At 41.4% G+C, this 13,199-nt stretch overlaps 1 protein-coding gene across 1 annotated transcript in view; it reads right to left on the reverse strand.

The window, feature by feature from the left end:
• Nucleotides 1-13,199, reverse strand: part of CFAP61 (cilia and flagella associated protein 61) — a gene marked incomplete at its 3' end in the record, with an annotated part of 235,177 nt that overhangs the window by 106,812 nt on the left and 115,166 nt on the right. Inside the window, exon 18 of the mRNA XM_079783836.1 lies at nt 6,906-7,033. Within this exon, the coding sequence (XP_079639962.1) occupies nt 6,906-7,033 (128 nt within the window). The remainder of the gene's footprint in view (nt 1-6,905; nt 7,034-13,199) is intronic.

The following is a 13,199-nucleotide window of genomic DNA, read 5'->3' on the forward strand; positions in this document are numbered from 1 at the left end:
TCTTCTTCTTCTTCTTCTTCTTCTTCTTCTTCTTCTTCTCGGGTAACATAATCTTGTTGTAGTTCCTTGCTCTCATCACTTTGAATATTTTATGCCAATTGTTTCTGTTGAGAAATCAGCTGTTTTCTGCTACCTTATCTTCCAAATTAATGATTTGATACTCTGCTTCATCCAATCTACTGTTTATTCCTTCTGGTGTATTATCCTTCATTTCAGATATTGTATTCTTCATTTATGACTGGTTCTTTTTCATGGTTTCTACACTTGGAGTTCCATTGAGAGCTGTAAGAATGCCTGAAATCCTCTTGACACATTCTTCTAATCTAGCCTTGCCTTTTCTGGGCCCTTGTCTATGCCCTCAGGCTTCATTAAAGAACAACTGTATGACTATAAATAGAGAACAAATAAAACAAACTGGGACATGAAATGTCCACCAACATCACTGCAAATGGTTCCCCCTCCCCAATGCTTTCCTGCCTCTCTTGCCTGGGGTCATCTTCTGTCCATGGAAGCTTGAGGGACCAGCTGGAAGAAGAGCCCAGGGTGACCATGCAAACATAAAGACAGAAACGGTGGGTAAACAGGTTCCCCAGCTTCTTCATTCACAGAGGGAACACTCCGTTGTGTCCAGTGGGACTGAATCTCGTGGCCCACAGTGACCTGCTGACAAATGCTTTTTTTCAGGCTTTGTTGACTTTCCTCCTTCCCCATCTCACTGCCCTGCTTGCTCACATAGTTCCCCAGGATCACTCTCAAATACACTATTTGCACCCAAATTCTTTGTTTTAAGCTTTGGAAGGAATACAAACCAAGACAGGTGCTGATATCATTTGAAAATTATATAATAGTGGAGGGTGATGACTGAGCGGGCAAATTTATTACTAAGTCTGTGTATGTGAGGCTTGCCCTTGTGTGATGAATGCATTACATACTTAATGCCCTTAATGCCAAAGCACCACAAAGAATGCACAAAAAATGACAATAAGCTCATTCCAAAAAAGGCCTAATGCTGCTCAAAGAGTCTTTTGTTCTGGGAATCTCTAAGGTGGGAAATTAGAGATAAAGTTATTCTGAATTGAGCAGGAATAGATAAAGACACTTTAACATCAACTACATTTAAATATTGGAATCAGATTAGGAAGTCTGATTGTGAATAACCACACTAGGGAGAGTCCCAGGTCATTATTTTCTGGTGGCAGAGTGTCAGGTCCTTCTGCCTGGGGAGGCTGGGCCTTTGAGCCTGACATAACTATCCCTACCCTTCCACCCCCACCCCAGACACAAGACAGCATCTGTATAAGCTCCTGACAGGTCTTATTGTGACGCCAACATACAATATGGTGAGATTCAACCTGCCCTGTTGATCTCTGCCTGCCCCCCAGGCGCAGAAGGGAGCAGCACTGCATGTGCTATGGGGCCTGTCATGCTGCATGTGCCCTGGTACCAAAAAGGCCATCAGAGGGCACATGTCCATCAGTTCATGTGGCAGAGACTGACAGAGGGAACAGTAATAATCACCAACCTGTTCACTGGGGTTTCACTCTGAGATCAACAAGTAAGCATTAACTACTTCATTAGTCACATAATTAGTGAGAAGCCACACTGAAGGTTTCAGATGTCCTCAGATAAATGTAAAGATAAAAAGCCTAATTAAGCACTCAGCTGGCTCCTGCCAGCCCCACGGCTGCACCGATTATTGTGTGGTCCTGTGCAGCCCAATAACAGGAGTTATGGTTATCCAGCTTCAATTGTAGCTTTGCAAACATGCCCTACTATTTCAAGCTATTCTTAGTTACCAGATGAGGGATCGATGTCTAGGTGGAAAACTGGAGACTTCATCCTTTGGTGAGAGTGTTTGGTGGGTCCAAACACTGGAAGACAAGGTAAGTTTGGACTTCTGGGCCCACCAGAGCTTTCCGGAAATCAAAGTGTCTATTTCTCTAGTCATACAAAAGGTAATCAGGACATCACCCACGGCTGCTTTCAGTCATGTCATCTCAGGACTCATTGATGCATTTTTTTAGTGCCATTATAGGCTCTTCAAGAGATTCTTTACATCAGAATTGAATTAGGAAGGATTTAAAAATAATGGATTAAAAGGAACTTCCATAATTAGGAGTAAATAATATAATACACAGAAACACAGAAATGAGGGACTGAAACAATAAAATAGGAACTGTTTCAGCTCAGCCATTTCATGCCCAAGAGATAGTGAGGATGCTGTTCTGTATAATCCTGGGAATGAATCTCTCTTTGGGCCACTGTCCATGGCAGGACCTGAGGTTCTGCCTTTCTAACGGGCTCCCAGACGAGGCTGATACTGCTGGTCCACAGACCGTGCTGTGAGTGAAAAGGCCATAAAACACATCCAGAGACTTGGCTCCTGCCCTTTTTTTTGGTATAGCTTTCCTATATTTCTTTTTAAAAATGATTTTGGAGTACTTTTGTGAGAAACCTGAAATATTCAAAGTATTACTTTTGGGGAGTTCAGCAGGACTAGAGTTGGTGCACAAAGTGACTAATAAAACTATGACTCTACACTGTGTGGAAAGAAGCCTCTTGCTTTCTGGAAAGAGCTTTCACCGCTGCATCGGCTGTTGTCCAAGAATAGAGAATTCCCTTTAAACCTGTGACACGGTGGAGTTCCTAGGGTGACGGCACCTCTGAGCTTGGGGTCCCCTGCTATGACCCTCCCCCCAGCACGGTGAGAATAGGACCACCTGTCAGGAGCATAGCACTGGTTGGCACCAGAGGGGGGTCTAATGGCCAATGCCAAGTTCTTTCTGCTTTTTCCAGTGGTTGGGGGAGGGTGGGTGGAAAGAGATCAACCAAGGAACTTGTATACATATATGCATAACTCACAGACACAACAATAGGGAGGTGAAGGCCTGGGGCAGGTGGTGGGGGTGGGCTAGAAGAGGTCAATGGGGAGAAAAAGAGACATATATACTACTTTCAACAATAAAGATTTAAAAAATAAAAAATAAAGGAGTCTTATTAATGGAAGTGCTGCAAAGGATAATATATATGAATTGCTTATGTTTCCCAAGGTCTTTCAGTCCTAAAGACCCAGGCAGCCAAAGGAATACAATCTATAGCTATAAGAACCCTAATTTGAAGAGTTCAGGTCCATCACTTGAATGTCCTGGGCATGATAAAGAACACAGATAATTTATAGAAAAATGTATTAAGAGCTGCCTTACCCCTCCAATTCACTGCCTTCTATACCAGTGGATGAATGGGGATTTTTTCCGCTACACCCCACACCCCCCAACCCCCAAAAGTTCCTCTCCTGGCCCGCACCTGGTGTCCTTCCCCTGCTCAGCTTCTGGTTCCCATCATGGGGGCCCACACCCTGGCAGGGCACATGATGGAGAAAGAAGGCCAGGATGGGTCTACAGCTGGAGCCCACACTGGCTGCAGGGTGCGGGGTGGAGTTGCTTGGGCATAAGCACCCTCAGAAGACAAATGCACAAGACCTGTATGTGGGGGAGGGAGATGCACTCCAACCTGAATTACCCTGCAGCCCTGTCCTCCATCAGCCAGTCAAGGGCCTTGGGAGGGTAGATGGAGGCAGCAGACGGCTCTCAGGGCAGGGCTGCCACTCAGCCCAGCACTGTAGGATTCCCTAGGACCAGGAAGACAGGGAGAACCACACCGCATGCCAGTGTGTGTCTGCAGGAAAATGTCTGTCACACATGTCACTGATACCGGAGGGCCCGAGAGGCCTTCCTCTAAGGACAAGAAAAATATGCCGGGTGACTTTCAGGCCTGACAACCAAAGAAAAGAAGGTGTGTCTGTGCATATGTAACTGTGGGTGGAAGCAGCTGAGGACCAGATAAAATACTGCACACACACACAAAAATCAAAACATCACCCTCAACGTTCCCCCCCACCACATCCTCGTGATTAGTTGGTGACTTTGAGTAAATGACGTCAGCTCCCAGGTAACACCTTGCACCTGTGGAAAGAAGGATAAGCACAGGGCAGAGAATTTATGCAAGGACTTCCTCAGATGTCCTTTGAAGAGGAGACCAAACGTGCTTTGTAATTTTTTTGCATGTAAATAACAAAGAACAAAGAGTGTGTCTCTTTTGTCGCCAGATGACAGGATTACCAGGTCTTCTGGAAAAAGAGACTGCAGTGCTGGGCCTCAAATGCCCCAGCCGGTTAGATCACACAGTGCAGGAGCATAAGGAGGGTGATTTTTCTAAATCTTGCCTCCAAAATGTGAATTTAATCTTCACTGGGGGTCAGTATTTGGTGAACACTGTGTTTCTTCAATTTCATTCCGGCTCAAATAATTTTTAAGATCTAGTTCAAATGGCAGTTATACTGGTAAAGTAAAATATGCACCAGGTTACTATGGTAATTGCTAATTTAAAATAATTAGGGGAAATAATGAGAAAACTCCTTCCTCTCTTAAGGATTAGAGATCCGTAAACTGATACCAGTCTATTTTTAGTGTATGTAATCTGTGTAACAATGATAGAGAATTATGAGAACTTATTTTTTAGTGTATGTAATCTGTGTAACAATGATAGAGAATTATGAGAACTTTAAAATGCTTTTAAAAAGTCTGCCTGATTGAGGAATTTAATCAACCAACTACTGATATTAAAATTTATATGTGTCTTTTATTGAATCTAAGTTGATTCCACAGAAGGAAAATGATATGTATATGTCTTAATGAAGTCATTTAAATGAAACATAATGACTAAATATATAGCTAAATTAAGATTTAAGACCTGTTAGTACTCTCTCTCCCGGGAGCATGCCCATATCTTTCTTCCCTCTCAAGCATGCTTTTTACCCCTAAATTCTAAGGGTCCACATGAGATTCGCAACCAGGGAGCAATGGGCAGCAGCAACTGGTCCCGGGGTTAACCCCCTGAACCTGTCTCCAAGGCCCCCATTTCTCTGAAATTTTAGTGAGCCAAAGCAGTCCCACCTGGGCTCTCTCCTGCTGCTTCTTCTACCTTAAGTCCTTCCTTACTTCACTCTTCCCAGCCTTAATAAGCACATTCTCAAAATAAAAATAAAAAAGATTTAAGATCTGCTCATGATAACTTCTTGACTAGGATAATTTCACAACTCCACCCTGATAATTCATCATTCAAAAATGGTTGCAAACAACTTGCTATTCGGAGTCTTAAGTAAAGAGACCCATCAGAATAAATGTAACCCTCAAAATGTGGTTGGCACACAGACGAAAATGGGTATCTCTAGGGCTTCTCATTATTTTCTTCTGCAATAAAAGATTGCTGTAGACTGACCACAATGTTTAAATCCCGTGAACTCTGTTCCTAATTTCAATAATGACACTTGACTTATTTTTTGGTTAACTAAGGGTATGTTCTGGATAACTGAACAAATTGGAAGGCAGCTATGCTCACCAGTATACCACCAACGCCAACTGAACAAATTGGCTGGAAAGTGAAAAAAAAAAATTTATCTGGTTATTGTGGTATCAACTGAGTAAAATAGCCATGTGGGGTCAGCTCGTCTTCACATCAGCCAGGCATAAGCATCTTTTAGGGGGGATTTCGTCCACCTCTTCCCTTGTCTAACCCCTGACAGTTTTGCTGGTTTCTGGGGGAGTCAGAGGGGGCTGCTCTTTCTCATCTTCCACGAGCCTCTTAGCACTCGTAGTTTTAAAAGTAGCTAAAATTTCTCATGTGATCCTGAGCAAAAAATTGGGGGGTGGGGGGGCGGTGTGTGTGGCAATCTGGATTCTTTTAATTCAGCAATGTGTAGATGCACAAAGTCAGGGCCTTTTAAAACACCTATGAAACTTTTAAAAACCAAATGAGGAACCTGAGTCTGAAGACCTTAAGCAGTGCATCTAAGGTTCCATGTCAGTGGGTGGCGATGTGAGGCTATGAACCCAAATCCTTGGAGAAGAACCCAGGGCTCTTCCTGGGAAGGAGGTGCTGAGATCCAATGAGCGGATGGAGGGCTAGCTGGGGAAAGCGGCAAATCCTCAGGAACCACACATCCAGGAAATGGGCTCTCAGAGGGAAGGGGGGTGGCAGGAAGGGATTAACCAAATAACTTATATGCACATACACATAGCCCATGGACACAGACAACAGGGCAGTGAAGGCCTGGGGAGAGGGCTGGAGCTGGGAAGAGGGGTTCACTGGGGGGAGAAAGGGGACATCTGTAATACTTTCAACAATAAAGACAAATTAAAAAAAAAGAAAGAAAATGGGCTCTGAAAGGAAACTTGCTTACTGCTTTGAGGATAATAGAAAACAGCATCGAAGAGAAGTGCAGGTGTCAATCTTCCCCGCAGGGTTTCATTCTGCTCCCTGGCATCTAAATTGCAGGGGTTGGAAGAACGGTCCTGGCCTGTCTGCCATCTCTGCAAGCCTATTTGTGATGCATAGAGCCAAAACTGGTTCCCAAACCAGCCTGACTGTATGGCGCACCTGTTACACACAGGTTTCCAGAACGCTCCTTGGGAGTGTCTGGAAAGCTACACGTGTAACAGATGCTCCACGTGATGCCTATGATCTGGCCAATAAAGGAAACACTAGTGTGGGACAGGGGTTGGCAAATTTGTTCTGGGAAGGGTCAGAGTGTACATATTTTAGATACTAAAAGCCATATAGTCTCTGTTGCAACTACTCAAATCTGCTGCTGTATCAAGAAAATACTCACAGACACCACATACATACATACATACATACATACATACATACATACATACATGAGTCTGTGTCCCAATGCAGGCAGACAGCCAGATTTGACCTGAGGGCTACTGTTGCCAACCTCTGATCTAGAATATTCCAAGGTGTGCAGGGTGACAAACAAACTCAGGTCTGTTCTTTCAAGAGACCTCTCAGGTGAGCAAGAGAAGGCCCCCTTAAAAATAAATAAATAAAGTAAAACAACTCACCAAAAAACCAATGTCTCTAGGAAGGAGATTCCAACATTGGATGCGCCAACCACAACAATCCTGGCATTAACCGTTATTTTAGGTTCCAGCGTTAGTTTTCTGTTTGTATGGTACAAGGCATAACTCAACTGAAAAAAAAAAATACAAAAAGAGGGACATGAGGAAAATGTAGGTGAATCTGCATTCTCAAACTGGAAATTATGTGGAGTTATTAACCAGGACATTATCAGCAAATTGAACTAGTGCCCATGCACAGCCATGGTGAAATTTACGGGGAGGTACTTTTAAGATGTTAATGTAAATATATGGAAATATACCTAAGCTGGTTCACATCAAAATTCTTGGTTTGGGTCACTTTTGTCCTAATGTTGACAGATGTTTCATTTAGAACTGAGGCCCTTTATGATTGGAGACAATAAGGTTAATAATCCCACAAGAAGACAAACAAGTTGCTTCCTGAGAATCTAGTTTCATGAAAGATCGCTAATCATTCCCACTGTCCAGGTTTCCCTGAAACCTGAACAACAATCAGATTATAATAGTTGAGTACCTGAAGGCAAGTGTTATCTTTTATTCAATTCTACATCCTTCACTCTACTTAACACAGTGCCTTATGCAGAACAGGTGTTCAATAATATTTGTAGAATGACATGTAAATACTATTAAATGACAAAAACATGTTGGATGATAAAGTTTGTTCAGGGAGGATTCTTAGAAGCACAGAAAATATCTGATAACTTTAGTGCCCATGTTTGCAAAAATTACCTGGATTGATAATTTGTTTGATTCACATTCCTGCAGAATCTTGGGGGGCGGGGGGATTGGGGGAAGGGGTAGCAGTAAATGTTCAAAGGAAAGTTTTCAAAGACCTGGTGGGATATTCATGAAAGAACATAAAATATTCGTGAGATAACATTAAACTGTGTCAGAGACTTTGTTTCTATTTTTAATTCATTAATTCAAGACATTTTTATTTGATACTTACTATGTATCTGGACAGTAACAAGAATTATAGCTGACTTCTCATCAGAAACAATGGAGGCCAGAAGTCAGTGGAATGACATCCTTATCAATGTACCTCACTTGGTTAAAATCTCATTATATTGGCATTAACTCATCCTCTAGGTCAGGGATCTTCAAATTCAGGTAAACAAAACCTATTTTTAACTTTCTTAAAATCCTGCAATCCCAGGAGTAGGGAGAGTAGTGGGCTAATGGTAAAGTCCTTTGTAAAGCTGGCCTCTCAGCTTCTAGTGCATAAGGTGGCATGGGTAGAGCCATATGATTTGCCATTTATCAGATAGCAGGTGAACTCGAAAAGATAAATGCCTTCTCTCTAGCTCTAGCTAGCCTAGCAGGAGGTAGAAAAATGTCTTGAGCCAATTAATTAATAGAAATTTAAAACAAAGTTTGGAGATTTTTAGCCTCCATCAACACAGTTGGTATCTCTCAGCACCTGCTTCACCCCCACTTTAATGAAGCACACCACTGATTTTGGAAGAAATTAAGCCCACTCCCATCTTTAAAAGAGGACTCTGATGGACATAAACCAAGTCAAATAATCCCACAACTTTTTGCTCAACAATGGGCCCAGGATAGATACATAATCTACTTTGACCTGACTGTAGTGAAGCCCAGCACTTTTGTATGAAGGCTGGAGAAGAGAAGCCTTTTGCTTTCCAGATGGTCCCGGGTACAGATGTGAAGCTCAAAATGATACAGACACCATATAAACAAGAGGGAAACCATCCTGGGTTAAAGCCCCAAGAGAATCACACAGAAATAGAAAATGGATTCCTTTCAAGGTAGCCTATGCTACCTTTGGATTCTTCAGTTATATGAACAGTATGTATCAGTCAGCTGTTACCACAATAGTGCTGCATAACAAACTACCCTAAACCATTTAAGCATTGGTTTAAAGCAACTGTCATCTATCTCACTCATGCAAGTAGGCTGGATTCAGCTGGGTTTGACTGCAATCTGTAGATTCCAGATTGGCCTCACAACTCCCTTATCTTTTCTGATGAGTGATAGCTGGGGTGTGTTCTTCTTATGGCAACGGTAGAAGTATAAAAAGTGAGAAGCAGCAATACTTCTTAGCCTGGTCAAAGCACGAGTTGTGTGGCTAAGTCCAACTTCCACAAGGTGGGGAAGACCTGTCGTGAGAGGAACCTCAAAGTCACATAGCAGGGGCACAGCCCAGGAAAGGAGGAATGGCTGGGATAATGACATAGCCCACCACATTTTCTTGATTGTTTAGGCCAGTTTACTTCTTTTATATGCAACTGAAAACCTTGTAAATTGATACCCCTCCTAAATGATGATAATGAATAGACTGCCTGGGTGAAGTGTCTGTTCTTCAAATAAATATCACTGATCTGCTCTATGAGAATTTCCCAGGACAGGTCATTAGGAATTCTACAGGAAAACTAGTTCATACTGGTACATGTTGGTGCTGCCATGTACTGTGCTCTGATTAATTTCCAAGACAAACGGGCAGGCAGCAAATACACACTAGGCAGCCTTGGGTCTGGTAGTTTAGGGAAAAGAAAACAGGGAGCAAAGTTGTTGGTATGATGGCATCTAATCGTAGGCCTAATGAACAGAATTAAAATGCAAGCATCTTAACAGAGGTCAGAGCCCCAAATTCCTTCCATAGGAGCCATGTTCAGACCTTCCCCTCTGCTGTCCAGAAGCGTCTGGGCAGTAATGAAATTCCCTGGTAAAGAATAGTACCCACTTATGAAACAGCTCCGGTATCAACAATACAAAGGCGGCTGGAGAACAGAACAGAATGGCTTTTGTTTCTCACACAATAGCTTTAACACCAACAGCTGCCAGGCCTCCGAAATCACCTTTCTAACCACTGAACACACAAAGTGGCCTTGGGTGTCAAGAGTTACCATCAGTCCCATTGATGGTGGGTGTCTCTGGGGAGTGATCAGGCATCACAATGACTCAGAAAACCCAATTTTGTGCCAAGTCCTTAATTAAAAACATATTCATCATCAGGTATGATGAAGTGACCTGAAAAACACACACACATTTTTCTTTTGTGAGGCTAGATGGTTTTTAAATACCTTGAAAAAAAATTTTCCCAGCCTGGAAATGGCTTTTCGGTGGCGCTGCAAATGAAGGCTGCTTCTGACGCTTTATAAAGGGTTTATTTTACTCGGATTAGAAAGCGCAAGTCATTTTTGAAGGAAAGCAGAACATTTTCTTTCCTTACATTCCTTCAATCTGCAGGTTTTCATAGTAAAGAAAAACACGCAAGACCCCCTGAGCTCTCCGGGGCCAGTCCAAGCCTCCTTTTTTTGGCCTCAGCATCTACAAAAAATGTCCCGTGCACTGGAAATCCTGTTTTGTGTTTTTGCTTTTGATTTCCTTAATAGTAAAGTAAAAATAAAAGCCTTATCTACTGACTCATATTTGATAGACAGAAGTTATATGAGCCTTGTAACTGTGAATTATTTCAAAGACAAAACAGAAGACTATTTGACTACCTGATGTAGTAGTCATGAGTGGGGACTCAGACTCTTACCTCCATGTCCATTCAGAGTTATGATTCTATTTTTCTAATGACACTCATTAGCATTTTTTGACAAAGAGATGATTTTAAAGGCAGAGATTAAAATATACCGCAGCAAGAAAGAATAAACCATACACCATGGTATGTAAGCTTTTTAAGGCTAAAAGAAATGTTCCTTAAAATTGATGATGAGTTTCGTAATGAGTTTAAATACAAACCTTGAAGGAATGATAATATGGGATACCCATTTTAGGAAATTCTAGAGCTGAACTTGAGGTAGGGGAGGGTGACAGAGAGTGAAGGACTCTGAGGGGTAAAATAACAAATGTCAGGTGAGCGGGGAGGGGAGTTGAGATGAGAAAATAGGGACTAGGAATGAGCACATGTTTACATTTTTAAACTATTTATGTGTCATTTCCTATGAGCTTCTGAAACAAAAGACTGTCCATCGGAAAGGTTTTAGTCACTTTCATTCATTTATTTGGTTTGCTTGCCGCCATCCACCTATAGTTTGCTTCCTAAGGTCATGAACTATATCTTTATTTCCTGAGGCATTTATTTCGTTTTTATTTTTATTTTTTTAATCTGAATCATTCTTGCCATCATTTTGGATATTCTATAAATAATGAAATAATAGCTACATTAAGTTTACATTTCATGAGCCCTTCTTAAAAGATGCTGAGATAATTTCTACCAATTTAAAGTATTTTAGTTGGTTGTTTTCTAGTTGCTCAAATGACCAAACAAATGATTTGAGTATAATTAGAACTACTTAGGATTAAATTTTATCTTTTTAGTAAAAATGATACTGATGTACATGCTCAATTGAGTTATGCCATAATTCATATATCATGAGACCTCTAATACATAATTTTGAGTTTAACGCATGTTTGTTAACTGTTCTGTGTGTACAAAAATTGATCAAAATTTAATTTTATCTGATATACACATACCTGATTTCTGTTTTTCCACGTCTGGTTTGGTTTCTCTTATGTATTTAGAATGAGTTAGAATGACTATAAAAACATTCTTGAAATCCAGTTTCAATAATAGATCCAAAATCAGAAGCTACTAAAATTACAAAGAGGCTGGTAAACTAGAAAACAGTCAAAATAAATACAAATAATCCTACATAATAAATGCAAGATATATACCTAAATGGCCCAGAACACTATGTATGGTGAGTTTTTTCTAATGATACCACTGTGTTTGGAGGTCATGTTCAACTTCCAGGGTCATTAGACTGGGCATCATTAGCCTGGAGGTTTGGTTTGGGCTTGTTTTCTTAATTCTGCTACTGGTTGAAATCCTGAGCCTCTTTTCCTTAAATATCAGTTTCCTCAGGTGTAAAATGGAAGTAAATTACACAAACCTCTGCCTTCCTCAGCAGGAAAACATGGGAACTATTCATTAAAAACCGTCTACAAATACTTTGAGCTTTTCAGGCAAAGATGTTACACAAGGTAAAATTGCACATCCTCTCTCCCATCTGCAATATGAAAGGCAAATCTTCGAAAAACACATTTTAAAAGGGCAAAACAATGAGCTCAATTTTCAGCTCCACACCCATGTATATATATATATTTTTTTCTTACAGAAAGCTTCCAAAGACTTCAAAGGGAGCTCTGTCCATGCAAGGAAAATGGAAGGTGGAGAGATTCAAAGCCATTAGGAGTAGGGTTTCTGACATTTTTAATAAGCCTATTTTTGCTTTATAAATATAATTTTTTACTTATGCTTTTCATTCTTTTCTTTTTGAGAAGCCCTCTGTTTCCCAACTTGGTCAGAACAAATGATGACACGTGGACAGTGCCATAAAATCAGTGTCAGTTTCAAAGTTCACAAGTCGACCACTTTGGGGCAAAGTATTGCAATATTTACCAAGTAAATAAAGGGCAGGGAGCTACAGACACTGAAAAAAAGAACCAATAAGTTGAAAATCCCTTCCACAGATACAAAACGCAATTTTGAAAAGCCTTTCTGCTGAAATAATTAAAGAGGTTCGGAAGTATGACGTGCATGCCACCAGCTGTGTCCCAGCAGAGCATGAGAAGGCTGTCGGGAAGATGCCGTGGGCTTGAGCCTCTTATGAAGCATTCTCCCAACTTTCCTCTTTGTTGGGGAGTAGGAGCTACTCCAGCACCTTAGAAAAATGCACTGGGTCCCACCTGTGGTATCTGCTGAGCTCAATTGATGGCTCAAGGGCACCCCCTGGCCTGCTTTCTTAACATGGGAACCATCAAGTCCCACACTGTGCACGTGGGGCACAGAGCGGGCTGTGGTCGGTGCAGGATCTGCTCACTGGGGCATTCCCACCATTGCACCAGGCACACCCTAGGCTCTCGTTAAATATTTGGAGAGTAAATGAATTTTGCCTCTGTAAAATTATTAGTAATGGACCCATGAAGAATTGTTATTTCTTTAAAGAACTATGATAGCTTTAATTCCTTTACTATGATACCTTTAATTCCTTCACATTATCCCAGGCAAACAGTGGGGGCTTAATAGGTTCTTATAGCATTCTCCTCACAGATTGAATCCTAACTGAAGAAAGAGGGCTCCTTTATCAATTAGGGTGGGCCTTGGCTGCAAACAACAGAAAAACCAGCTTAAACAGAAACACTGGCTTAAACAGGATAGAAGATAAATTCTCTCTTATGCAAAAGAAATCTGGAAACATGTAGTCCAGAACTATGGAGGCAGTGCCATAAACTCATCAAAGGCCCAGACCACCTGCCGTACTCCCTCAACCAATGCAAAATTCC

This window comes from Cnephaeus nilssonii, assembly GCF_951640355.1.
Source record: "Cnephaeus nilssonii genome assembly, chromosome: 11".
NCBI classification, from domain to species: domain Eukaryota; kingdom Metazoa; phylum Chordata; class Mammalia; order Chiroptera; family Vespertilionidae; genus Cnephaeus; species Cnephaeus nilssonii.